A 27796-nucleotide genomic window follows, 5' to 3' on the forward strand; every position below is an offset into this window, starting at 1 on the left:
TTCCTGCAGCTCATTTTCCTGCTGGTTGGCTTCTGTCAACTCCAGGCTGGCTACACAGGGTGACTCCTTCTCTGAGGAGTCCTCACTATCACTGACCCCTGTCTGACCCATGACACCAACTATCATCAGTTCCCCTGAAGAAAATGGCTGCTTGGGAGGGTGGATTCTATGCCATTATACCCTGCAGAAGTCCCCCCCCCCAAAAAAAAAATCCCCAGCACTGGCAACTCTCTGTAATGTCTGTACTTCTGTTTTTTGCTGTTGCAGAGGTCAGTCTCTTGTTTTCCTGCAAAAGCGTATTCATACAGGAGGCTTAAAGTAGTCTGTGTATCCCATGATATAGAACCCTTGTTGGCTAGAAAATTAATTTGCTTTACAAATGCCTCTCATATGTGAATGTAACAAAGCTGCCTTATTACAAGTCAAACTGTTGGCCCATCTAGCTCAGTATTGCTCATGCTAATTGGCCGCAGCTTTCCAGGGTTTCTCAAGCAGAGAAAGGTGTTTCCCTCCCAATCCTTGCTTTCTGAAATCCTTTTTGCTGGAGATCCCAGGGGTTGAACCCAGGGATCTTCTGCATGCAAAACAAGTGCTCTACCACCTCTTCTGTATTAACAATAATCAGGCCATGTAGGAGAGGTTCAAGGTAATTTTATATTTCTCGTGTGAAAATGCTAGCTGTGGCTGGATGACCAGTATTTTTGTAAATCTGGGCTTCCTGGGGAACAACATCCTTTTGAAAGATCTAAGCCCATTTCTAACAAAGTCCCTGAAACCACTGAAGCTGCATTTTACGTATTCTCAGCGTCCCCGGACACACTTGCAGTGACTTGTAGTAATAGCAAGCAGAGGAGACTAAATGCATTAATAGATTTTGGTCTTCAGGTTTGTTGGGGCAAATGAGATACAGGAAGTAAGTAGGTCTGCCAATTCAATTGGGGGGGGGAGTTGCTGTACCTTTTAATACTTAACCTCCTATGCCTTTTAGCATGTACAAAACAAACAGGTGAATCCTTCAGGTGAATATTTCCACATCACTGCATCTACATATTGGGGTGGGTGGAGGCTTCACCTGCTGGATTTCAAGATCCAAAGGACTGTAGGAGCCTGAGGGAGTGATTTGGAGTGCTCAGACAGCAGACCTGAAAGCCACATGGAAGACTCGTTTTGGATCAGGAGGCAGTTTCAAAAGCAGTTCGTAGTTTTGGTTTTTCCCATGGGGGGAAGTTCCCGCAGGGCTGGTGGATGCCCTTTGCATGAGCCTATGCAATTCCCTGGGTGTCAAGTTCAACCAGTGTAATGCTTTATTTCGTCATTAGCCACTTAGAGAGGGTGCCAACCCTCCCACCCAAAAAACAGGGTATACATTTATTTTTTTTTCTCCCACCCAAAAAACAGGGTATACATTTTTAAATAAAAAAGGATACCAGGCAAGGCTGTTCTTAGTTTATATATCACTTATTTTTTCTCTTGCTTCTTTGTTGCTCAGCCTTGCAGTTTCTATGATGGTGAAAAGAAAGCTCTACTAATTTGTCAGGCTGCTCTTGCTTCTTTCCCTTGTAGAGATTGGGGTGGGGTGGGGAGAGAGACTGTGTAGGAAACGAATGAATATGGGAAGAATTGGGTAATGAAGGACAGCAAAACTCAGGTTGGCCATTTGTCTGGTAAAAGAAAAAAAGATCTGGTCAGTTGGGCTCATCCAATATTGATCGAGTACTAAGACATTAATAATAAGGATACATTTTGTATTGAGTATTTTAAAAGCTTCAGTTTGATTAGGGGCACCCCCGCAAAAAAAAAATAATACTTGGATTGCCGACAGGTTTGACCCTGCTATTGTGAAACAATGAAATTAACTTTTGAAAATTGTAATAAATTATCATTAATGTTAACAGTTTTAGGCAGGGTTTCTGTAAATCTCTTTGGCTTTTATGTTGGAACAGCAGGAGAAAAAATGTTTTTTTAATGAAAGGAAAGCACAAGTAAAGCAGATTAAAGGTGACTTTTTTAAAAGGGTCAGCTTTTAATAGCTTTTTATTTATTTACCATATATATCTTCTGTTCTCTCTCTGAGGAGCTGAAAATGGTGTATGTACAACTCCCAGATGGTCCAAGCTGTTTATAGGGCCTGATCGGTTAAGTCTGAGCAAATAAAACTGCACCGTGAGCCTTCAGATAATTCCCTGGGCCCTTTGTGGGCATGTCTAATTTGATTTTTGGTGACATATTATGGGTTAGTTAAATCCTGATCTTCAGTATCCATGGAGGGCTTCAGAATTAGAGAGCTGGGCCTTCAGGCCATAGCAGGCACAATAGTGACTTCATTTGTTTCAAACCACCAGGCAGTGATATTGACAAATTCAAACCAGGGATTTTCTTAATCTGCTTGTGAAAGCTGCCACTATGGTTGTTTTGAAGAAAACCAGACGGATCCATAATTGTTTTGGACAGTTTCTTCTCCTAAACCAGTAGAGGACCAAATCATTGTTAAACATTCCACAAGTACTTTATGGTTGCTCTGAGTTGGTGCAGCAGTTTTTGCTTTCAACCCCATCTTGTCATCAATAAGTGTCTCCGGGGTCATTGAATCACAGAACCATAGAGTTGAAAGGGGCCATACAGGCCATCTTGTCCAACCCGCTGCCCAATGCAGGATCAGCCTAGAGCAGTGGTGGTGAACCTATGGCACGAGTGCCGGAGGTGGCACTCAGAGCCCTCTCTGTGGGCACGCGTGCCGTCGCCCCAGCCAGGCCCAGACCATCATCAAAGTGTCGAATTCTCTGCCAAATAATTCTAAGTCAATGAAAGCATTTGGGATTGCTTCCCTTACTTTGTTCGGATCATCTTAAGTTAACGTATGAGCTGTTTTTTTTCTAAAGTGAAACCTCAGGATTCAGGTTAAATGGCCGTGTTGGCACTTTGCGATCAATAAGTGGGTTTTGGGTCGCCGTTTGGGCACTCGGCCTCTAAAAGGTTCGCCGTCGCTGGCCTAGAGCATCCCCGACAAGTGCTTGTCCAGCCGCTGCTTAAAGGGTCTGCATAGAAAGAGTCACACAACGTGAACACGGAAGAGTCAGTGGGCAGCGATTCAAGGCAAAGGCTTAAGGAAGCATTTTGATCGTTTGCTGGCCTGTCTTTTGCATTTAGGGTCTCACTGGTCGACCTGGAGATGCTGGTCCTCAAGGCAAAGTCGGCCCGTCTGTAAGTGGAATTTGATTATTTTTGGTCTCATCCAGAATAATAGGGAGGGCGGGAGTTTGGGAAAGAAATAGAAAGGGATCACCGGATAAGGAGAAGGATGGTTATTTGAGCACAGGACTTAAGATGGCAGATTAATATGGGAATAAAGGAAAGAGGAGGAGGAGGTTGGATTAGGGGTGGGAAGCAGTAGAAACACTGGATTTGGTCTTGCAGGCAGTGTGCAGATACAGAGTGTGGGAGAGCAGGGGACGTGGAGGTTTAGGTTATATTGGGATATTGTACATATGTATAGTGGGAGGCACTGTCGCTGAAAGTGTGTCTTTTTATGAAGAGTGTCGTTACGTAGTAGGTAGATATTAACGCAGCGTTGGCTAGCTTTTCAGAACTGCCCCTGGGAAGTTGAATCCCCTGCCTAGACAGGAATGAGGGAGTGGGAAAGCTAATAATAGACCCCAAGCTGATGCCGGTGGTCCGCAGAGGAATAAGCATTCAGATTCCAAAGCAAACTCAGAGCTCTCTTCCGGACCAGCCTAGCACTTCAAACCGGTTAGGTGCACCTTTTCTGGTCCATGTTCTTTGGCTTTCTGACTTTTTGAATATAAGTTGTTACTGCTCTCACTAGGGCGCCCCAGGAGAAGATGGACGACCTGGCCCTCCTGGTCCACAAGGTGCCCGTGGTCAGCCCGGCGTGATGGGTTTCCCGGGCCCTAAAGGTGCTAACGTAAGTCAACCTGCAGGTGATATCCACTGACAAGTATGGGCTAAGAAATGGTACCAAGAAGGTTATGAAGAGAAACGGGAAATAGCTATGATATAGAATAGGTGCCCTTTGCTATTGACAAAGCACAAAAGCCTCCATGCAGCTTATGAGACATTATCCGTCTGGAAACCCGCTGCGTGTCCGCAATTTCCATCATCAGGAAGGAACAAAAGAGGGAGGTCATTTTATGCAGAGAACCCTGGGAAATGTGTTCGCTGCCGCTTATTGGCCTTTTTTGCTTTGCTGAAGCAACCTTTTTGTTCCCTGCTTTGTCCCATTGGTCCCATAAAACCATGTATGTCGGTCACATCAAAACAGAGGCGGATGGGCAAAGGAGAGTCTGTCTAGTAGAGTCCCCATCCCCTTTCCAGGTGAAAAGTTCAGTTTTGGCCAGAAGTGCCTCAGTTGCCATCCTTGTTTTCTTTCTGTCTAGGGTGAAGGTGGAAAAGCTGGTGAGAAGGGGCTTCCTGGTGCTCCCGGTCTACGAGTAAGTAGGTTTGAATATAGTTTCTCCCTCCTCTTCATCTCCCGATCCCAAGCAGTGACAGCTCAGCCATTCTGGGCCAGCTTGAAAAAGATCCCACTGTCATCACTACACAATTGCTGTACACTTGAGCTGCAATACAGGTAACCTGGACAATGGTGGAGGTGTGTTGTGTTCTCACGATGTACTTGAAACTGATGCTCCCTCTAAGCTGTGGAGTCTTGTGAGCAGAAACTCTACTTTGTGAGCTCCTGGCATTAAAGTTATGAGCGAGCGATTTGGCTGCTGCATAAATTAGTTTGCTCTGGAGCCCATCCTTCCTGAGCTAAGGCAACAATGTGTGAGCCGGAGGCTAAAAAACTGTGAGCTAGCTCACACTAACTCAGCTTAGAGGGAACATTGCTTGCAACCCACCCATGCAAAGAAACAGAGCACAGATGCAGCCTTAAACCTAGCCAAGATACCACAGTGCAACATTTATTCAGCATAAAAGTATTCTCACGTGTTGAAAGGCTGATAGAGACCCACAGCTCATTTGCTACGTAACCTGAGCATAGGCTAAGTAAAAGGGGTGTAAACACTTGCGGGGGGGGGGTAGCTTTGCAGTATAGGCCTGATCTGGGAGAACTGTGTTTGATTCCCTACTCCTCCTCCACATGCAGTTCTCTCAGAGCTGTTCTTTTAACAGCAGTCCTTGAAAGAGCTCTCTCAGCCCCACCTACCTCACAGGTTGTCTGTTGTGGGGAGGGGAAGGGAAAGGAGGTTGTAAGCTGTTCTGAGACTCCGAGTGAAGGACAAGATATAAATCCAATCTCTTCTTCTTCTTTTTCTTCTTCATCTTCCTTCTCTTCCTCTTCTTTCCAAATATTTCTGGCAGCTGTTTAAGGGGACAGTTTTCTGCTGCTCACTCCATGTTGTTAAGGGGGCAAAAACTATTTCATAATAACTATGTAGGCATTCTAGGAAATTTAAAGGACATCCCCTCTGGAAAATTTTATACACAAAGAGCACTTTAGTGCCTATAGCTGTGCTTTTTAAGAATTCTCTGCAGTCTGGTAGTTCTGAGATCAATACAGCAGTATGTCTCACCTGCCCTCAGTGGGGAACAAGAGAGCATACCACAGCATCACAGAGCCCCCAGCCCTTGAAGTCGTGCTAGAGTTGCAAACGCTAACATTTCCAGACAATTCAGGCTGCTGTTGGCTGCCCAAATGCAAATGTTGGGCTCTTTCTAAGGGCTGATTGGAGGGCAGAGAGCTCCATCATTGGCTGTGGTAGAAGCAGTGAAGATTGAAAATCTTAGGGCAGTCTAGCAGTTCTTTTTCCTTTACACTCAAGGATCCCAGCAGTGAACATTTTACTTAACAGCTTAGCAGTAGTGGGTGAGGGGATGGAGAGACACAGTGTTTTCTGTAACTCTCTGCCATGCGCCACAGCCAGTTACTGTCACACAAAGTAGGAAATTCCATGCAGCCCTTTTCTGATTCCAGTTCTCTCAACTTTGGCACATTTCCTTTTGGGGGCGGGTAGAAGAGAGAATGATATTAACCAGTGAAATCAGAGCGGTATAATAGTTAGAATGGTGATCTTGCTAGGCCTGCTAGGTAACTGTGACTATCTACCCATCTCTCTCAGCCTAACAAACCTCACAAGAGTTGTGTGAAGATAAAATGTATGCTGATGTCTGCTGGGGGGACCCTGTGTAGACTGTCCTGGTCGTAAGACAAGATAAATGTGTGTGAGAGATGACCACGATGCTTCTTTCTTTCCTTTGTAGGGTCTTCCTGGTAAAGATGGCGAAACAGGAGCTGCTGGGCCACCTGGACCTTCAGTGAGTATTTTCTGACTCTTTTGATATTCTAGAGTATTGTGTTTGTAGACACTGTGGCTGCAAACATACCAGCCAGAAGGCAGAACCCTGATCCTGTATTTTCCTACCCATAAGGGGACAAAACCCTTTTAAGGACAAGGGAAGGGGGTGGGGCAAGAGAATGGGCGGGGCTTCCTTTTGGTTGTTCTGTTGATTACAGTCAATGGGAGAAAACTTGTGTGGTGAGTATGCTCAGAGTCTTTGTCTTGTTGCACAGGATTGTTGGAAATAGTTTGTGTCCCCCCCCCCCCCCCTTTCACACAGGCATGTCCAACTTCGAACAGGTAGTAGTGATCTATTTTTTCTGGCCAAAAGTGCTGGTGATCTACCACCATGGAAATAAAGTTTCAAATTAGTTTCAAATTAGATTTTAACCCACTGAAGTTGGGTTTCACCGCCTCCCCCCCCATTTATAATGCACCTTCTGTCATTTACTGATAAGCAAAATAAGCAAAAACAAAACAGAGAGACGAAGATCCCGAAAGAACTGTGAACATTTTTTTATTTTATTTTATACCAGGAGACCAAGTGGGGCTGGTGATCTACCTCTGACCCCTCCGCGATCTACTGGTAGATCGCGATCTACCTGTTGGACATACCTGCCCTATTTGATACCCTATTCCTTATAGGAGAGAAAATTCCAGATTGATATAACTGGGCACTCAGTACCAGACTAGACTATTGCAATGCACTCTACTTGGGGCTACCCTTGAAGAGTGTTCGGAAGCTGCAGCTAGTGCAGAATGCTGCAGCTAGTGCAGAATGCTGCAGCTGGACGGCTGGTTGGGGACAGCTCCTGGGAACATGTGACCCCCGACACTACAGCAATTACATTGGCTACCAGTCTGCTCCCAAGCACAAGTCAAGGTGTTGGTTTCCAGGGCTCTTTTTGTAGAAAAAGCCCAGCAGGAACTCATTAGCATAATAAGCCACACCCAACAGCAGAAACGTATTAGCATATTAGGCCACACCCCTGATAGTACAGCTCATTAGCATATTAGGCCACACCCCCTGTTACCAGAAGTGTGGTCATCCAGCCACACCCACCTTTTGCTTCTTATTCTGTTTACCTTGTTTGTTGTCAAAACCCAGGGTTTTTTGTAGCAAGAACTACTTTGCATGTTAGTACACACACCCTAATGTAGCCAATTCCAATGAGTGGCCAACTCAGGAGCCAGCCGGAACTCCATTCCTGTGCGTTCCTGCCCAAAAATAGCCCTGGTTTTGTCCCTTAAAGGCCTACATGGCTTGGCCCTGGGGTATCTGACGGACTGTCTTCTCCGATATGTTCCTGCCTGGGAATTAAGATCACAGGGTGAGGCCCTCCTGACTGTCCCACCAATAAAAGAAGCTCACCTGGTGGACACACGAGAGAGGGCCTTTTTGGTGGCAGCCCCACGATTATGGAACAACCTCCCCAGGGCGATACGCCTGGCCCCCTCACTTTCGATCTTCAGGAAGCAGTTAAGGACAGTTTTATGTAGAACCGCATTTGACTATTTTTAGTTATTGGCAGTCCTAATTGAGATTTTAAGCTGTGGTCTTTTATGTGTTTTTTACAATTGTTTTATTTACATCGTAAGCTGCCTTGATTGCTGCATGGTAGAAAGATGGCTAATAAATATAATAAATACATGAAGACGGGGGTAGCCGTGTTTGTCTGTCTGTAGCCGTAGAAAAGAGTAAGAGTCCAGTAGCACCTTAAAGACTAACAAAATTTGTGGTCGGGTATGAGCTTTCGTGAGTTCTGAAGAAGTGAGCAGTGGCTCATGAAAGCTCATCCCCAACCACAAATAAATAAGTGACATCTGTGGCCCTACGTGCCAGTTTAGACGCCTTGTCCATTTCCCCCCCTTTCAAGTAAACGTATTTAGGATGGGAGAGTTACCTTACTAGCCTCACCTTCTCCCCTCCCCATTGTGTGTTTGGCGTAGTACATTTTAAATCAGAACATAAGAACATAAGAGATGCCAATGTTGGATCAGGCCAAAGGCCCATCCAGTCCAACACTCTGTATCACACAGTGGCCAGAAATACCAGTGCCATCAGGAGGTCCAGCAGTGGGGCCAGGACATTAGAAGCCCTCCCACTGTTGACCCCCCCAAGCACCAAGATGACAGAGCATCACTTGCCCCAGAGTCCCTATCTCACAATGCCATAAACCTCTAGCCCTCTCAACTTATGCAGACAAGCCCTTTCCCCCCATTCTCCCAGGGATGGGCTTCTTGTGGGAGCTGTGCCCCACTTCCCTCTCCTAGAGATACGACTCCTTTAGGCCTGCACTGAATCTCTTTTTTCTCCTTCTCAGGGTCCAGCAGGTGAGAGAGGCGAGCAGGGTGCCCCAGGACCTTCTGGATTCCAGGTGAGCAGAGCATTGCCCCATTAAGGACAGTGCTGTATCTCTCCCCCTCTCTGAACCTCTTCTCCAAGCCCTGCCAGTTGAGTCCGTCTCTGCTGTAGAGTGCAGCTCTAGGCATGAACAGGTGAGCTTAGAGTTAGGGGGAGATCCCTAACCACTGAAATGATGAACGGTTCTCTGTGCTGGAAGGACATGAACTCAACATAAAGAGTGAACTCTGACCAGCCCTCTAAGACCTATCCAAGTCCCCAGGCTCTGTATTCTTCTAAGGCTACTGCCTGTCTCTCTAGTTTCTGACATGGCAGAGAAACTCAGGATGCTAAAGTTTTCTTCAGCCTGTTCCAACCTCATGTTTCCCTGCTGGCTGTTCACAAGTCCCATTGGTATATGCCTCTCACGTTGAGAATCTCTGGAACAGAATGTCTGTGCGGGGATTTATAGGAGTAGTGTGGGTTTGCTGAGCTTGTGCCTGGGAAGCCCAGGTAGGTGAGAGGTAGCTTTGTTTAAGGGGTCTGGGAGGCAGGAAATCCCTTCCTAAATGCAAAGAGCCAGTTTGGTGTAGTGGTTAAGTGCGTGGACTCTAATCTGGGAGAACTGGGTTTGATTCCCCACTCCTCCACTTGCACCTGGCTGGATGACCTTGGGCAAGCCGTAGTTCTGATAAGATCTGTCCTTGAAAAAGAGCAGTTTCTGTCAAGAGCTCTCTCAGCCCCGCCTACCTCACAGGGTGTCTGTTGTGGGGAGGGGAAGGGAAAGGAGTTTGTAAGCCGCTCTGAGACACCTTTGGGTAGTGAAGGGTGGGGTATAAATCCAATCTCTTCTCTTCTTTTTTCCACTTTTTCTCGTGCCTGGGCATGCTATTCCTTTGGTAGGGTGCTGTGGCCCCTAACAGAGTCCACCAAGCTGTGTTAACACTGGGGTGTTCTTGCTTTCAGGGACTTCCAGGGCCCCCAGGCCCTCCAGGTGAAGGTGGAAAACCAGGTGACCAGGTAAGAAGCGATGGACCCACATGCAGCACACGGGAGCCTCTTCTGTATCATGTGGTCCTGAATTAGGATTGGGGTCCTAGCTTTCCAGTAGGTTAGGCTGTGGCTGAGTTTGAGGGTTCCCCTGTGTTCCTTTTTGAGACTCCCACTTTCACACATGGACACACATGAATCTGCCTTATACTGAATTAGACCTTTGGTCTATCAAGGTCAGTATTGTTTACTCAGACTGTCAGCAGCAGTCCAGGGTCTCAGGCAGAGATCCTTCACAGAAGTCCTTCACATCACCTCCTGCCTGGTCCTATTAACTGGAGATGCTGGGGATTGAACCTGTGACCTTCTTCATGCAAAGCAGAGCCGCTTCCACTGAGCCACGGCCCCTCTCGTTTCACACACACACACACACACACACACACTGCAGCTTACCTGTTCTTTAATAATTGAGAAGGTAGCAAAAAGCATAGATTTTAAGTCTGCTTCCAGAAAGGGCAATTAACCATTGGAGAAGATTGTTTGGGGGAAAGATCAATTATTTGTCCCCAGCAAAACCAGAATGGTAATGCAGCAGAGGTCCCGAGTTTTGTATGCCCTGGTGCCATCATTGGGTACAATCAAGCACAGAGCTAAGCATATTGAGGCGCTTTGGTGCTAACAGCCATATTATGCCTGCAATTTTATTTATTTATTATTTATTTATTTAAATTTATAACCTGCCCTCCCCGCGAATGGGCTCAGGGCGGCGTACAGTGCCCAATACATAAAATGCCCAATACATAAAACATTAAAACTGCATTTTAAAAACATTCAATACAAAAGTGCTCTCCACAATAACTAACAGGACATAGATGACGTCATCAGGATGGTATCCTTAGTGGCCACAGCTCCACACAGTACCACCATTTTAGTGCTCACGGCGAGTTGGTAATAAAGGTGATAAAGGGCTAGGACAGATAGTAATAGTCGTAGACAGGTGGTAACAGTCGTGGCAGCTCCTACTTAAACGCCTGGGGGAAGAGCTCCGTCTTGCAGGCCCTGCAGAACTGTGCAAGGTCCCGCAGGGCCCAGATCTCCTCTGGGAGCTCATTCCACCAGGTAGGAGCCGCCACCGAAAAAGCCCTGGCCCTAATCGCCGCTAGTCTGGCCTCTTTGGGACCTGGAACCACCAGGAGATGTTTAGTCCTGGACCGTAGTGCTCGTTGGGGAACATATGGGGAGAGGCGGTCCCGTAGGTATGTCGGACCCTGGCTGCAAGTAGCACTCTGATGTATAATTTCTAAGGACATACCTATACCTCAGATTTAATAGTCGTTCCCTGTGCCTAGGAACCCTGGGAATTGTACCTAGATTCGAGTCCAGTAACACCTTAGAGACCAACAAGATTTCCAGGATATAAACCTTCAAGGGTCAAAGCTGCCTTTTTCAGATACCGAGAATGGTAGTTCAGGAAAGGGTGTTAGGGATTTCTAATGGGATTCTCCGCATCACCAGCAATCTGTAATTCCCAGGATGCATTGAGGAAAACCATGACAGTTGAACTGGTATAATATATACATCAATGGGTCTTTGCTGCAAATCAAAGAGTGCCCATTGAGTGATTGGGTGAGACATTAATGTTTTTATCCACCAGCGAGCTGCAATGTGTGCATGTATGTGTATGCTTGACACTGCTTGAAATAGGGAACTCCTAAGGCCACGGGGGATTTTAAGGGTCATCCTTATTATAACATGGGCAGAATAAGAATTCAGCAAAGGGTTAACTCTTTAGGTGGATGTTCCCTCTAAGCCGTGGAGTCCTGTGAGCAAAAATTCTACTTTCTGAGCTACCGGCATTAAAGTTGTGAGCAGGTGATTTGGCTACAGCATAAATTAGTTTGCTCTGGAGCCATCCTTCCTGAGCTAAGACAAAAATCTGTGAGCCAGAGGCTAAAAAACTGTGAGCTAGCTCACACTAACTCAGCTTAGAGGGAACACTGGTGGAGGCTGTTCCCTGCAAAGTTACTTACCCCCAAGCAATAACCTCTCCTTGTATATGAAGTGAATCTGCTGTATGTCAAGAAGGCAAGGTGGCCGAGAAACGTTGCTACCATTTTACCATTTAGGGAGGAGCAATGTGATCTGAGTGAAGGGGAAAGATTTTCGGCATTCAAGGTTGCAAAAAAAACCCCAGCAGTTTAAGAGTGTGTGCTGTGATTCTCTTTTGTTACAATATAATCATCTCTAGTGACATTATGAAAATACAAGAGAACATTTTCTGGAGCAACCCTGTTTTTCATGCCAAGAGATTTCTCCCTTTGCATGCATTCTGTGAGCACATAGGCTATTTGATTGTTTATGGCAATATATACTTGAAGTATGTTTATGGCAATATATACTTGAAGAACTTCACCACATGTGGCTGGAAACAGGGCTGGCTCCCCTAAAGGGCACTTCTGCTTGTATGTTCTCTTATTTGTTTATCTTAACCATGTTTTAAATTTCCCCCCTTTTCTAATATAAGGCTACAAGCATAATTATGTGTAAGGGGGAAAGCTGAAAATGATTTAATTAAAAAATGTTACGATCAGGGAAATCTCACTGAGAACCATCTTGATCGAAGGGTTCTGCTTTTTAACAGCCTCTCCTTGTCCACTCACAGTTGATAGCAAGTGGGTCTGTTTGTTAGAACTGTAGATCCCCTTTCCCTTTCTAACTCTTTTGTTCATTTGTTTGCCTGCTTTTAGGGTGTTCCCGGAGAGGCTGGAGCTGCAGGCCTGGTTGGCCCCAGAGTAAGTAGTGTACAATGAAAATGCAGCATGCTCGAAGAATCGTGTATGCTTTAAGAGCAGAGCATGTTTTCAGAGGCATCCTGGCCCTTTTCTTGCCCTGAGCTGTGAACTCTTTCCTCCTTTAGGGTGAACGTGGCTTCCCAGGTGAACGCGGATCTCCAGGTGCCCAAGGCTTGCAGGGTTCTCGCGGACTGCCCGGCACTCCTGGTACTGATGGACCCAAGGTAGATGGTTTCCTGTTCTCCAGTGCAGCTCACTCAGTCTCCACTTCTGACAGGTGGCAGTAAATACAAAAACTCTTAGCTTCTGAATCTAGGGGTATGCAAAAATTGCTTTATTTCCCAATTCGAGTCTATTGGACCCCAAAAATATCGGTATTCCCGAATACCAGAATCGGTATTGTATTGGTATTTGGGTAAATATTTGGGAAACCCGAATTTATTTGGCTCCATTGTACCCTATGGGGGACTGTCCCCATAGAGTATAATGGAGTATTTCACTCACTGAGTCTTGCTGCCACGGTGGCGTGGCTCAGCGAGTAAACTGAAGGCATTTAAAGAGTCTGTGGTCTCTTTAAATGCCTTCAGTTTACTCGCTGAGCCACACCACCGTAACAGCAAGACTGTGGTCTCTTTAAATGCCTTCTAGCCATGCCCAAATAAAAGCCAAATAATATCAGCTTTTATTCAGGCATGGCTATTTTGGTAGCTGAATCAAATTGTCCAGTCTGTATTCAGCTGAATAAATACCCCAAAAATATCGATAAGGTATTTTTCAGGTATTTATTTGTCTCAGTATATACCATGCTTATGCCCCTATCTGAATCGTATGCAGAAAATAGCCAAGATTCACTCTGTGGCAAGGGTGTGCATGTTAGGAGGGAGATATCCCCATCAGTTGACTTTGGACTATATAGCTCCAGCAGGAGTTGGATTCATCACGAAAGGGTGGTTAATTGCAGAGTGGCACATTTGCCACTCCTTGCCTGTTTGCCAGTCTAGATTCCGCCTGCCACATTTTCAGATTGAGTTGCAAATCATGGTATAGTGGCAGGAGTCATGTCAGCTCAGAAGTGATACGTGTGGTTGCCTGGTTGGTCCCATGATGGTAAAGAGTAATGTGGGTGTCCATTTAGAGAAATATCTCGGATTCTGAAAATCCACTGTGATCCTCACCCAAGCAGCAGCCTAATGGTTGTGGTCTTGTTTCTTTCTATTCCAGGGTGCAACCGGTCCTCCTGGTGCCGTTGGATCTCAAGGACCCCCAGGTCTGCAGGGAATGCCCGGTGAGAGAGGAGCAGCCGGTATTGTTGGACCAAAGGGAGACAGGGTAAGGGATACCACTCTGTGGGTTCCTACAGCTGTTTTTTTTTAGGAATTTGGGAACCACAATCAACAGCTAAGTGCAACTGAAATGTGCTTTTCTCTGGTTGGTTGGTTTTTTTCAATATAATTTCTGCCTCTGGTTGTTTTCACAAACTGAAATGGCTCTCAGAATGACCAGTTTCTATGGGTTTCTTATTGTCAATTTTTCTTTGATCCCCCCTTGACAGGGTGATGTTGGTGAGAAAGGTCCAGAAGGCGCACCTGGCAAGGACGGTGGCAGAGTAAGTTCAGGCCTTAACTTTTCCTTAACTTTTGAGCATCCAACTGCCTATTTATTGAAACAAGTGGGCAATGCTGGCAAGTACACCCAATAAGTATTTATCCATAGTTTCTCTTCTTTTATATAATGATACTTTCTCCCTTTCTTGTTCTCATACGTTGCCTTGTCTCCTTTTTGAGAAGCAAAGGAGACAGCTATAAAATATGGGAGAACTGTAGGCAAAGCACGATGAGGCTCTGGATAGGAGGAGGCTTCTGAGATCTTGGTAAAGCAACTTACAGTGGAATCCTAAGCAGAGTTCTACCCTTCAAAGTACATTGACATCAGTGGGCTTAGAATGATGTAACTCTGCTTGGGATGGTAGTTTTACTCCATTAGAGAATTTAGTCAGAGGAGCAGAAAGAATATTCACCCAAGTCAAAATGGGTGGTTGTGTTAGTCTGTCTGTAGCAGTAGAACAGAGCAAGAGTCCTGTAGCACCTTAAAGGCTAACAAAATTTGTGACAGGGTATGAGCTTCCGTGACTCACGAAAGCTCATACCCTTGCCACAAATTTTGTTAGCCTTTAGGGTTCTACAGGACTCTTGATCTGTTCTACTATTCACCTGTTAAACTAATGAATGTTAATCAGGTGTTAAGTTATAGAATATTCACCAAGTGTTAAGCTTACAGAATACTTACCCATACCATGAAGGGGAATCTTCCAAGGCCTGACGAAGAAGTGCCAGATATTTCTGGCCATTCTGACTGAGTCCTGGGTCTGACTTGCATGAATTTTGGAAAAGAAAAGTGATCTTTTTAGGATTATCCGGTGAAGAACACATCAGTATGATTGGGTAATTCCAACCTCCGCTCCATAGATGGAGTCCTTGAAAATGGTTAGTGAAATTTTGAGATGAAGTTCTCAAGGAAGAGACTGGATAATTATATCTATGAACTTACACTGATTGTGTACTGGAAGCCACCTACTGCATCTCTGCATGATGGGACTGTTTTGATCTTGCCTGCTTCCATCATCCTCTATAGGGGGACTAGTAATTCAAGGTTCTGGTATTTACCTTTAAAGCCCTGTGAGGTCTGGGACCATTATATCTGCAGGACCGTCTCCTGCTATGTCCCCCAAAGAGCTCTGTGTCCTTCAGATCAACATCTACTGCTGATCCCTTGCCCAAGGGATGTCCGCTTAGCCTTGACCAGAGCTGGAGCCTTTTTGGCTGTGGCTGGTGGAACAGCCTCCTAATTGAGATCAGGGATTCAAACCATTTCACAAGGCCTGTTTTCACCAAGCCTTTGGTTGAGGCAGCAGACACCATATTAGATCAGCGCCCCCCCTGTGCTATTCACTGGTACTTTTTATGTACTGAGTGGTGGGAATTTTTCACCACTTGCTAAAAATCAGTGCATATGAGCACACATACAAGGGTCAAAAACTTTCCGAGAGCACTTTAGCCATATTAATGCCATCTCGTGATTCATGTATGGATTTGAATTTTAATCTTTTATCACATTACGTTTTAATCTTTTAAATTGTTATATTGATGTGTTGTGAACTGCCCAGAACCTGCTTGCGGGGTAGGGCGGGATACAAACCAAATAAATAAATAAAATTCAGGTGCATCTCTGCAACAGCAGATGCTTCTGCAAAGAATGACCCCCTTCAGAGGAAGCTGCCCATGTTCCCTGCAGGAGTCATCGATCGGGACATGCCTGTTATTTCACTGCAGTGCAGAGATGATGCAGAGTTCTGTTCCTTGCTGCAGAGGCACAGCTGCATGAGCTGATCACAGAGGAGGCTGCCTTTTGTGCCTCTGAGCCATTGATCTGAAGGAGCCCCTATCTGACTCCTGCAGGGTCAATGGGTAGCTTCCTCTGAGGGTGGGTCACTCTGCAAGAACAAGTAAGTGATTTCCCACAAGCGCTGCTCCGCGCTCACTCCTCCCTTTTGCCCCGATGGTACGTGTCAATTTCACACAAGCTGCTGCGTGGCCGCATTTTGCCCCGCAGCTTCATGCAATTTTCCCTGTGTCTACTCAATCCTCCAAAGAGAAGAGTGAGCGCGGAGTAGCGCTTGTGGGAAAACACCTAGTATCTCATGCAGAAACCTAGGGATGGACTCCTGTGAGGGAGGGTTTTAGTCTTGCACACACTTTGTGGAAATGAGATATTTGTGAGGGTTTTCTAGTGTGTATTCTAAATATGCCTCCGGTTTTGTTTCAGAAAACAAAATGTGCCTCACCTATCAGAATCTGAGAAAACACGGATCACTATAAATACAGCAGATCACTGTAAATACAGCAGCTCCTTAAAGGCCAACAAAAATTTCCAGGGAATAATCTTTCATCAGATATGAACTGAGCTTTGACGCATGGAAGCTTACAGCCCGAAAAATTCTGTTGGCCTTTAAAGTTTTATTGGGCTTTAATTTTGTTCTGCTACTAGAGGCTGGAATGATATTTGCATTTAAAAGAAGCGGAGGCAATCTGAGATCATCTCTTTCATTGTGCCTCTGTGGGAGGGAATTCGCTACTACCTCTTCCTGCAGAATAAATTTGGAGACCAGGCTTGGCCTGTTATGTTGTGAGTGACTCCTAAGGCCATGGGGGATAGTGAGGGTCGCCCTTATTATAATGTGGACAGAGCAAGAACTCAGAAGAGAGTTAACTCTTTAGGCAGAGGCTGTTCACTGCAAAGTTACTTGTTGTTCAGTCACACAGTCGAGTCCGACTCTTTGTGACCCCATGGACCACATCATGCCAGGCCCTCCTGTCTTCCGTCATCCTCCGGAGTTTGCTCAGTTTCATGTTTGTTGTGTCGATAACACTATCTGACCATCTCATCCTTTGTTGTCCCCTTCTTCTTCTACCTTCAATCTTTCCCAGCATCAGGGTCTTCTCCAATGAGTGCTCCCTTCTCATTACTTACCCCCAAACAATATCCTCTCCTTGTATATGAAGTGAATCTGCTGTATGTATTTCAAGAAGGCAAGGTGGCCGAGAAGCCTTGGTACTGTTTTACTATTTAGGGACGTTTATCTGCTGAGCACTTGACTCCCCAGGAGACCCACTTTCTCCATCCATTCATGACACATGACCTGGCAGAGAGCTAAGCAGGGACGGTCAGACAGAGAAAGAGCTTGCAATGAGAGCTGCCAGTGAATCACAGCTCTCAGGAAGAATAAAGGACAACATTGTAGTAGTTGATTTAATTTAATTCAGTCTTTCTTGATGCAGTAACACATACTGTGTTTTGCTGAACTGGAAAGTAAAATAGCTAGATTCGAGTCCAGTAGCATCGTAGAAACCAACAGGAGTTTCATAGTATAAGCTTTGGAGGGTCAAAGCTGCCTTCATGGAATTCACTGCCACAGGAAGTGGGTGGCGGCTACAAGCATGGACGGCTTCAGAAGGGAATTAGATAAGCATATGGAGCAGAGGTCCATCAGTGGCTATTAGCCACAGGGTATAGATAGGGGCTCTGGGGCAAGTGATGCTCTGTCTTCTTGGTGCTTGGGGGGGCAACAGTGGGAGGGCTTCTAATGTCCTGGCCCCACTGGTGGAACTCCTGATGGCACCTGGTATTTCTGGCCACTGTGTGACACAGAGTGTTGGACTGGATGGGCCTTGGGCCTGATCCAACATTGTATATGAAGTGAATCTGCTGTATGTATCTCTTATGTTCTTATGTTATGTTCTTATGCTCATCAGCTTTGACTCTCAAAAGCTTATACCCCCAAAATCTTGTTGACTCTGGAACTGTGAGCCTAGGCACAGCAGGCAAATGCAGTTAGACAAGTTCTTGGCAGGCAGGTCCATCAATAGCAACTAGCTATGGAAGTTAAATGAAACCTTTGTGTTCAGAGGTAGTCAGCCTCTGCATACCAATTTCTGGGGGTAGCATCAGGGGGAAGGGCTTGGCCTCTTTGCCCCTCCTTTTGGGTCTTCTGGGGCCACTGTGAGAAGCAGGATGCTGGACTTGGTGAAGGACCATTGCTCTGATCCATTGTTCTTAGAATAGGTCGCTGCAAGAAAGATGGGTCTGGGTGGGGCCTTGAAGAACTGAGCCATTGTGTTGGTTGCTTCCTCTGTTGAGTGCCTCTTGGGTGCTTCATGTAGCATCAGTTCTACACACAGACCCCTAATACCTGAGCAGTGGCGTCATCCTGAGAGAAAGATTCAGGATGCATTTGGATTCCTCTGCTAGAGCTGAGGAGCCTAGAAGAATCCTAGAGACTTCACCAGGCAAAACAGACCCACCCTTAAGCTCTGAATGACTGTTGTAAGGGGAGGGGAGGGGAGAATGCCAGGAAGAAATACTGTCCCACAGTTGGAAGGAGGATGCCTGCCCATTATTCTAAAAATCAACGGAGAAAAATCTGCATGTATCTTTTCGAGTGTAACAAAGAAATGTGCCATCTCCTGTCCCAGGTGTCCTAAGTTCAGGAAAGACTGTGATGATGTCTTATTCTGAAACTTCCAGCAAAGGAGGATGATCCAGCAGGCTGCAGTTGCTTTTCACTGGCACATCTAATCCTGATTTTCCTTTTGCCAGGGTTTGACAGGTCCCATTGGTCCTCCTGGTCCTTCTGGTCCCAATGGTGAGAAGGTAAGAGAACCTGTTTCCAGCTTGGTTATACTTTACTAGATGGCTTGGAGAGGAAAGGCTTTGAGAATCCTGTGTCTATTTCTGCTTCTTCATCCTCTATCCCAGCAATAGTCTTTTCTGTTTCTGTCACAGGAGAGGTCAGAGCCTATATCTGCTTCGTGTTTGAACCTGCTTGACAAACCATTTTCTTTCTCAGACAACCTTGGGAACTGTAATTTTTGATGGGGGACTAGGGAATTTCTAATATAAAATGCCCTGTGTCCTCACCGAACTACAATTCCCAGCAGTCTTTGGGAGAAGCCATCACAGTTCAGCTTATGTGAAACGAATATACTTTTGTAGTGTAGATATGGTAGAAATGTATGTTTACTAGAAATTGTGAGGAACGGTGGAAAAGGAATTTATTACGTGATAATGAAACCAAGAACACTGGAAGTAAAGCCAGTTTGAGAGGCTGGTGCCTCCTTATGGAGCATGCTGCTTGGCTCAGTTGCTTGAGTCATCTAGTCCTTTCGAGGTCACATGCATGCACTTAAATATGGTGCGCCCTCTCTGTTCTTGGCCTGCTCCATGGTCCAACTCGATCAAGAATTAAATAGATAAATTTATTATATTATTTGATCCCGCCATCCCCATAACTTTACATGGGGTAGTTTAGATGAGATAGTAGTGAGGAGAGTAACCTCTGAGCACTGTGATACAAAATGATGGTGCACATGAAGTTTAGAGACTTGGTGTGCCAGGGGTGACTCCTCTAGGTGAGGTGAATAGCTGTGTTTAAAACATATGGGCTCAGAGTGGTGGTAGGAACACAGGTGGGCGGAGAAGCCTTTATAGGCTTGGAACTGCAGCAATTACCTTGCCACACTGAGTGTTTAAAAACTTATTGATACCTGTGCGGTTAAGGCTAACAAAATTTGTGGCAGGGTATGCCATTGTGTTGCTTGCTTCCTCTGTTGAGTGCCTCTTGGATGCTTCATGTAGCATCAGTTCTACACACAGACCCCGAATACCTGAGCAGTGAGGGAAAGATTTAGGATGCATTTGGATTCCTCTGCTAGAGCTGAGGAGCCTAGAAGAATCCTAGAGACTTCACCAGGCAAAACAGACCCACCCTTAAGCTCTGAATGACTGTTGTAAGGGGAGGGGAGGGGAGAATGCCAGGAAGAAATACTGTCCCACAGTTGGAAGGAGGATGCCTGCCCATTATTCTAAAAATCAACGGAGAAAAATCTGCATGTATCTTTTCGAGTGTAACAAAGAAATGTGCCATCTCCTGTCCCAGGTGTCCTAAGTTCAGGAAAGACTGTGATGATGTCTTATTCTGAAACTTCCAGCAAAGGAGGATGATCCAGCAGGCTGCAGTTGCTTTTCACTGGCACATCTAATCCTGATTTTCCTTTTGCCAGGGTTTGACAGGTCCCATTGGTCCTCCTGGTCCTTCTGGTCCCAATGGTGAGAAGGTAAGAGAACCTGTTTCCAGCTTGGCTATACTTTACTAGATGGCTTGGAGAGGAAAGGCTTTGAGAATCCTGTGTCTGCTTCTTCATCCTCTATCCCAGCAATAGTCTTTTCTGTTTCTGTCACAGGAGAGGTCAGAGCCTGTATCTGCTTCATGTTTGAACCTGCTTGACAAACCATTTCCTTTCTCAGACAACCTTTGGAACTGTAGTTTTTGATGGAGGACTAGGGAATTTCCAATATAAAATGCCCTGTGTCCTCACCAAACTACAATTCCCAGCAGTCTTTGGGAGAAGCCATCACAGTTCAGCGGATGTGAAACCAATATACTTTTGTAGTGTAGATATGGTAGAAATGTATGTTTACTAGAAATTGTGAGGAACGGTGGAAAAGGAATTTATTACGTGATAATGAAACCAAGAACACTGGAAGTAAAGCCAGTTTGAGAGGCTGGTGCCTCCTTATGGAGCATGCTGCTTGGCTCAGTTGCTTGAGTCACCTAGTCCTTTCGAGGCATGCACTTAAATATGGTGCACCCTCTCTGTTCTTGGCCTGCTCCATGGTCCAACTCGATCAAGAATTAAATAGATAAATTTATTATATTATTTGATCCCGCCATCCCCATAACTTTACATGGGGTAGTTTAGATGAGATAGTAGTGAGGAGAGTAACCTCTGAGCACTGTGATACAAAATGATGGTGCACATGTAGTTTAGAGACTTGGTGTGCCAGGGGTGACTCCTCTAGGTGAGGTGAATAGCTGTGTTTACTATATGGGCTCAGAGTGGTGGTAGGGACACAGGTGGGCAAAGAAGCCTCTATAGGCTTGGAACTGCAGCAATTACCTTTGCCACACTGAGTTTTTAAAAACTTATTGATACCTGTGCGGTTGCTCAGAAAAGGGCACATGAAGTCAAGGAACATCTGTTAGAATATCTGAGACTGTTTGGTTGGGACCATTCAGTAAGTGGCGTGTTTTTAACTTGTGCGCTGTTAGTATGATGTTTTTGTGTCCTCGCAACGTGTTAGCTGCCTTGAGACTAAGGAGGCAGGTGTAAGCCACTTATGCATACTTTTAATATAGAGACCATGTTTTGACCATGGCGTCATAGGCCAATGCGCCAAACTGCTGTGTAATCTCATTTTCCTCACACTGTTGGTGGGAGGAAGGTTTCTCATTGGTATCTTGAATCTTCTAACCCTGCCCTAATAGCAGAGGATACCTTTATTCCTAGAACACTGTGTATTGACAGCAAATCCCTGTATGTTTGACTTCACTGCTTTATCTTTTCTCCTTTCTGTCCTTTCCAGGGTGAATCCGGCCCTCCTGGCCCATCCGGTGCTGCAGGTGCCCGTGGTGCCCCTGTAAGTGTGATGTGAATATGGATTCTCCTGGAGAATTAAGTTGGAAGGGAGGGAAATCCATCTTGGCCTATATTATCCCGGAAGATCTTAGCAGGGGGTTTCTGGAGCTCCCACTGCATATGGGGGGTTGCTTGTTCATAATGCAAGGTCTAACATGCATATACTTTCTGGGATTGTTTCGTACTGACTGAGGGGTGTATATTGCTCTGGTTCTGTGGGGATCATCTCAAGGGGCATTCTTGTTTTGACTAGCAGCTAGCAAAGTGAAAAACATACCTGTTGGCCTTAGCTTGGGGTTGCGTTCTTATCTGAAACGCTTCGTAAATTGGTATTACTAACTCTTCTATCTTCCATTATTGCTAAGGGGCAGGGAAAGGCAAGTCCACGTACTGGAAGAGCTGGGTCGCCTTATCCCCGGTGCAGAATAGACAGTGCCCCACTGGTGCTCCCATGCTTCAGCAGTGTAGCAGATTGGGATATTTTAGGAATGACCAACTGGTAGCCCAGGGGCAAAATTACACTCCTGAAACATCTGCCCCCGCCCTCCCTGGTGACTCTACTAAATTTGAATCCACATTTGGATTTGGAAAACCCTGCTCACAGTTTTATTTCTAAGGAAAAGAAGCAATATATGTTTCATACCAGTTTTACAGTATTGCTATCTCATAAACTTGCTGGGAAGGGGCTGTGGCTCAGTAGCAGAACATCTGCTTGGCATTGAGATGGTCCCAGGTTCAATCCGCAGCATCTCCAGTTTAAAAGGACCAGGCAGTAGGTGATGTGAAAGACCTCTATCTGATACCTTGGGGAGCTACTACCAGTCTGAGTGGACAATACTGACCTTAATGGACCAAGGGTCTGATTCAGCAGAAGGCAGCTTTATGTGTAAGAGCAGAGGACACTCAGCCCAGTCTCTTTGGAAGCAGATGCATTGCTTAGGGTCCCTGATCAGTGACTTCAAGTCATCCAAGAAGAAGCTTCTACTGCTAGGTTATCTTTATTGTAGACCTGACTATCTATGAGGGGGTCAGATAGTTCTGGCCCTTGGATTAACATCTGGAGAACAGAGCAGCCCCATAAAACACAGAAATTGGTCACCCCTAGGATAGGGCACTCAGAAGGTTAGCTGCCTCTTTTTGTGTCTTTCCCCCTCCCCTTGGATAACTTATTCTTATAAGGGGATTAGATAGATTCATGGAGGATAAGTCTATCAGTGGCTACTAGACATGGTGGCTGAGGTGAACCTCCACATTCAGAGATACTAAGCCTCTGAATCCCAGAGCCAGGAGGCAACATCAGGGGAAGGCCTCAGCCTCTGTGCCTTGTTGTTGGCTGTCCAGGGGAACTAGTTGGCCAGTATGTGAGACAGGATGCTGGACTAGATGGACCACTGGTCTGATCCAGCAGGGCTCTTCTTACGTTCTAACTGTGGTTTCTGTTTTCAGGGCGACCGTGGTGAACCAGGTGCTCCTGGCCCTGCTGGGTTTGCTGGCCCACCTGTGAGTACAGTCTGGTATTTCATGACTCTTCTCCCCCTTTCCTTTTATGGCGTGCTCCTTGGATGCCCATCTCAACCTTTCACTTTTCCTCTTCTGTGCAGGGTGCCGATGGCCAACCTGGTGCTAAAGGTGAACAAGGTGAATCTGGACAGAAGGGTGATGCTGGGACCCCAGGCCCACAAGGACCATCTGGTGCTCCTGGCCCACAGGTTAGGAAATCTGATTCCTGCTTCTTGGCCTGGCAGTCAGCAAGTAGCAAGAACTTGGGTGGAGATACTTTGGGATTCTGGAGGGAGATGCTGACTCTTTGAAACCAAGGCTGGGCGCTGCGGGCTAAGCGTAGGATCTGAGTTGGGTCCTAAAGTCTACAAGAGCAGAGTAATAGGTTGATGTCTGTTGATTTACAGTGAATTAAGTTCCCCCCCTGTTCATTAGTCAACTGGTATTTGACAAATTCACGGAGATCACTTCTACCAAGAGCTATTAGCCATCATAGCTACATAGAACCCCCATGTTCAAAGGCAGATATACCCAGGGGTCATTTCGTAGAAAAAGAGGTGCAGGAGCTCATTAGCATAACTCATTAGCATAACTTATTTGCATATGCCACACTCCCTAACATCACTGGAAGTGTGTCAGAAGGCAACACCCACCGCTCAGGCTCCACTGGACTGTTTTGGATTGGTAGCTATTGGGGGGGGGGGAGAAGTGCAGATCTGTCCTCGCAGAGGAGGGGGAGCTTGTACCTGAATAAAACATGGTCTTAAAGGTGCCACTGGACTGTTTTCGGCAGGGGGCCAGGGGGGGGGAGCTCTGCAACTTACCTGGCTGCTTCTTGCTCTTACTGAGGGCTGCTGGGAGCAGGGGGTGGGGCTTGTTGCATGTGCCCGCCCCCTGGGCTCTTTACTGCCGGAGCTCCGCTCCTGTGTACTCGTGCAGGAAATGACCCCTGGATATACCCCTAAATACCAAATGCTGGGAACAAACAACGGGGTGAAGGGCTGTTGCCTTCACTCCCTGCGTTTTTTATTTATTTATTTATTTATTTATTGTCAAATTTATACCCCACCCTCCCCACAGAGCAGGCTCAGGGCGGCTTCCAATAACATAACAGTTAAAAATAATGCATTACAAAGTGCTGGTGGCGGTTAAAATTGGTGGCTTCCTTGAAGTGTTTGGCTGGCCACTGTTGGAAACAGGATGCTGGACCTTTGGTCTCCAGCAGGGCTCATTTCTCAATGTGACCTCTCCAAACATGCAGTATTGTGCAGGTCCAAATGTTTTCTTGGAGCAGCTCTAGAAGCGAAATGAAACAAGCAAGAGTGACTTCCCAGGAAGGTCTGCAAAGGATCTCAACACGGAAGATCTTGCTTCTTATGCAAAAAGTCCCTGGAAGGCAGAAATTTGCAATCTCTCTGTGTGTGTATATATCAGCCAGGTTAGCATTCCCTGGAAGGCAGAAATTTGCAATCTCTGTGTGTGTGTGTATATATCAGCCAGGTCATGCAAGAAGAGTGGGAGATGTTGGACACCAAAAAGGGGTCAGGGAGGTCTACCAGGAAGGCTGATGAAGCCAGAGGAGGGCGAGTTGCTTCACTTAAATCAGTGTTACATAAGCCAATGATGGAAGGTCAGTGGCATGCTTATCTGCATCCAGTCCTGTTTACCTTTTGTGTCTCCCTAGGGTCCAACTGGTGTGACTGGTCCAAAAGGAGCACGTGGCGCGCAGGGCCCCTCGGTAAGTGGTGTGAGAATAATTTGTGTTCCTTTGCAGCAATGGGACAGGACACTATCCTGGACCATTTCTTTCCCTTACAGGTAACTCCGGTATGAGTGTCAATGTGTCTCCCCTCCTTTATGATAATTGTGTTATAACTGGTAGCTTAAAAAAAATAAATACCTTGGATTAATTTGTCAGCAGTAGCTTGAAACACCAGCTGTAGAAGTCACAGTGTTCAGCACCTTGGAGAGCAGCAGTCAGTGATTATCCCCCTTGGCAAAGTAGCTGCTGATCTCCGAACACAGTTGACTCTCTCCACTGCTGCATCCTTGAAATTGCCAGCTGGTGCCTGTGAATTGGGTCCCTTTCCAATCTCTTTGGGCCGAGTCAAAGATTTTCTAAAAGATGTTGGAGGAGGGGGGGTCGTGGTGTAAAAGGGTTGTTTGCTTTGGCTTTTCTCCTCCCTCTTTGGTGTTGCTCTGCAAATGCCTCTGTTCTGTCATCTCAGTTAAGGAAGAGGGGGAAGGCATGTATGAGAGAGTGCATGCAGAAAGGGTGTGCAGGTGTGTATACGTGTGACTGTGTCAGAGACATGTCCAATTTAAAACGATTAATGTGGAGCTCAGGGAATAACAAAGTTTTCGGCCCCACTTTAGACACCCTGTCTAGTCAGTGTCGTCCATAGGTAGGGAGAAGGCTGGTAGCTGAACGACAGATCTCATGTTTGGCCTGTGTAAAGTCACAGGAACTATTAAAGGCATTGCCAGTTAATGGCTCTTGAGTAGATGGGGACTGCCTGAAACCTCGAACCACTGCTTGTTAAAGTAGCTGTTCCTTAAACCTTTATGAAGGGGATAGAACAGGCCCGTAGCCAGGGTTTTTTAAGTCGGGGCATTTAAATTTCTTAGGGGTCACTGGCTAATCGAATTAGCAGCAGCCCAGCAGGACTGGGGGAAGGGAGCAGGGAAGGTAAGGAACGGCGACACACGGGGCGGCTGCGCAGGAATACCCGGCTCCTTCCCCACACCCGCCACCACTCAGGGGCCCTGGGCTGGATGGGAAGTTGTGGGGCCTTGCCAGTAAGTCTGGGGGCCGGGCTCCGAGATGCCCCACTGTAGCTACGAGCCCGAGATAGAATCACAGTCTAATCCTGGTTAGTGGTGGGTTCTTGCCTCTGGCATGTTTTTGTGGGCACAGATCAGTTTCTCATAAATGGCTTTTAAAATGGCCACATCTGCACATCAGGGGATATTGCGCTAGAGCATTCATTTGCACCTGGATTTTCCTGCGTGGGCAAGCCAGTCCAGTTGCAAATGACTGCTGCTGTGCCATGATGGTGTAATATCCAGTAATGGGTGGATGCAGTCTTTGTGAATTGATTTTTCTATGGAACAAGCAAGGTTTTCAATGCATGTATGAAGTAAGTTACTGGCAGCCAGCATCCTGTCCGCATATGGGCTAACTGCCTTGCCTGATGCTTTTAAGCACACTTGGGAGTTCTGGCTGTTACATCCAGCCTCAAATTAGAGTCAGTATTAGCCTGTATGGCTGTGGGGTAAGTTGGGAGTTGAGCTTCACCTGGTGGGCTATACTAGTGGAGGGTTCCCCCACTCCAGTGTCCCCAGTTGGATGCACTTTTCCTCTGTTATGGTGCCTAGTGCCTGCCAGAGTGGGACACCATCATTCATTCTGCCCTCTGCTTGATCTCAGCATGTTCCGAGAGCCAGTCTGGTGTAGTGGTTAAGCGCACAGACTCTAATCTGGGAGAACTGGGTTTGATTCCCCACTCCTCCACATGCAGCTGCTGGTGTGACCTTGGGTCAGTCAGAAGTTCTTTTGGGACTGTTCTCTCACAAGCAGATCTCGAAAGAGCTCTCTCATCCCCACCTACCTCACAGGGTGTCTGATGTGGGGAGGGGAATGGAAAAGAGATTGTAAACCGCTCTGAGACTCCTTCGGGTATTGAAGAGTGGGGTATAAATCTAGCCTTCTTCTTCCTCCTCCTCCTCCTCCTTTATAGTGCAAAGGAGCTTCTTTCCAAATGGGCTGAAATTTCAACAAGCATTTTTTCAGGCTTTGTTAGCCTGAAGCAAGTTGGAGACCAAGAGGGTGGTTGTACAATATCTCTGCCACTTAGTATGTCTGTTTATAATGCTTTTTCTCCCCTTATTTCCCAGGGTGCCACTGGATTCCCTGGAGCAGCAGGACGAGTTGGACCACCAGGACCCAATGTAAGTTCTTGGCTATTCAGCATGGATTTGTTGGTTTGGGCCACTGGCAACCTGGGAAGAGATTCTTAGCTTTAACTTAATCAAACTGTTAGCCAAAGTTTTGATATATGTATGGAGCGTACATGAAACAAAAAGCAGGAAGGATATACATCCACTTTTTGGCAATAAGATTAGAATTTAAAATAAATCTGAAAGAAATATCCCAAATGCACAGAGATTAAGCAAGGAGTCACTTGTTCAATATTTGCTCTGAAAAGAGGTGGTAGAACTTGGCAAACCGAAGGGGAGACATTGGCAAAACAGTGCATGCTTATGCCTTGGTAATAGCTTCATACTCACCTCACAGGAAGTTCAGGTATTGTTCACTTATTTGCAGGAATTTACAATCCTGTGAAGTATTTGCAAGAATTTATTTGGAAGAATTTTTAGTTGATTTTCAGTATAAGAAAAAAATATGTAAAAGTAATAGCCAAATTGAAATGGATTCAGCCATTTTCTAACAGCACAGCAGTTGTACATCTGGGATAAAAATCAGAAATCAGTGACATTACATGCAGAGTTTAAATGATGGCATGAGCCAACCTGGTAGGCCTCCCTAGGAAAGGATTTCCACAAGGAACAGTTCCACAGGTACTACCAAGAAGACCTTTGTACATACCTAAATGCCATTAGCTGATTTCCACAAGGAACAGTTCCACAGGTATTACCAAGAAGACCTTTATACATACCTAGATGCCATTAGCTTGCAACCAAGTGACCCCAGCAAGGGGATTTCAAGGCAAGTGAGAAGCAGAGGCATTCCCTGCGTCTGCATAGTCCTCCTTGATGGCCCCCCATCCAAGTACCGACCCTGCTTAGCTACCGAGATCTGACACGATCAGGCTATAC

General features: G+C 46.0%; 1 protein-coding gene across 1 annotated transcript in view; it reads left to right on the forward strand.

Moving 5' to 3' along the window:
• Positions 1-27796, forward strand: part of LOC107120677 (collagen alpha-1(II) chain) — a 119769-nt gene that overhangs the window by 67338 nt on the left and 24635 nt on the right. Inside the window, exons 26-41 of the mRNA XM_015423445.1 lie at positions 3148-3201; positions 3824-3922; positions 4395-4448; positions 6223-6276; positions 8624-8677; positions 9610-9663; positions 12381-12425; positions 12551-12649; positions 13647-13754; positions 13978-14031; positions 18579-18632; positions 21405-21458; positions 22904-22957; positions 23059-23166; positions 24642-24695; positions 26855-26908. Of these exons, the coding sequence (XP_015278931.1) occupies positions 3148-3201; positions 3824-3922; positions 4395-4448; positions 6223-6276; positions 8624-8677; positions 9610-9663; positions 12381-12425; positions 12551-12649; positions 13647-13754; positions 13978-14031; positions 18579-18632; positions 21405-21458; positions 22904-22957; positions 23059-23166; positions 24642-24695; positions 26855-26908 (1053 nt within the window). The remainder of the gene's footprint in view (positions 1-3147; positions 3202-3823; positions 3923-4394; positions 4449-6222; positions 6277-8623; positions 8678-9609; positions 9664-12380; positions 12426-12550; positions 12650-13646; positions 13755-13977; positions 14032-18578; positions 18633-21404; positions 21459-22903; positions 22958-23058; positions 23167-24641; positions 24696-26854; positions 26909-27796) is intronic.

The sequence above is a fragment of the Gekko japonicus genome, unplaced genomic scaffold, assembly GCF_001447785.1.
Source record: "Gekko japonicus isolate JY-2015 unplaced genomic scaffold, Gekko_japonicus_V1.1 scaffold1573, whole genome shotgun sequence".
Taxonomy (NCBI): Eukaryota; Metazoa; Chordata; class Lepidosauria; order Squamata; family Gekkonidae; genus Gekko; species Gekko japonicus.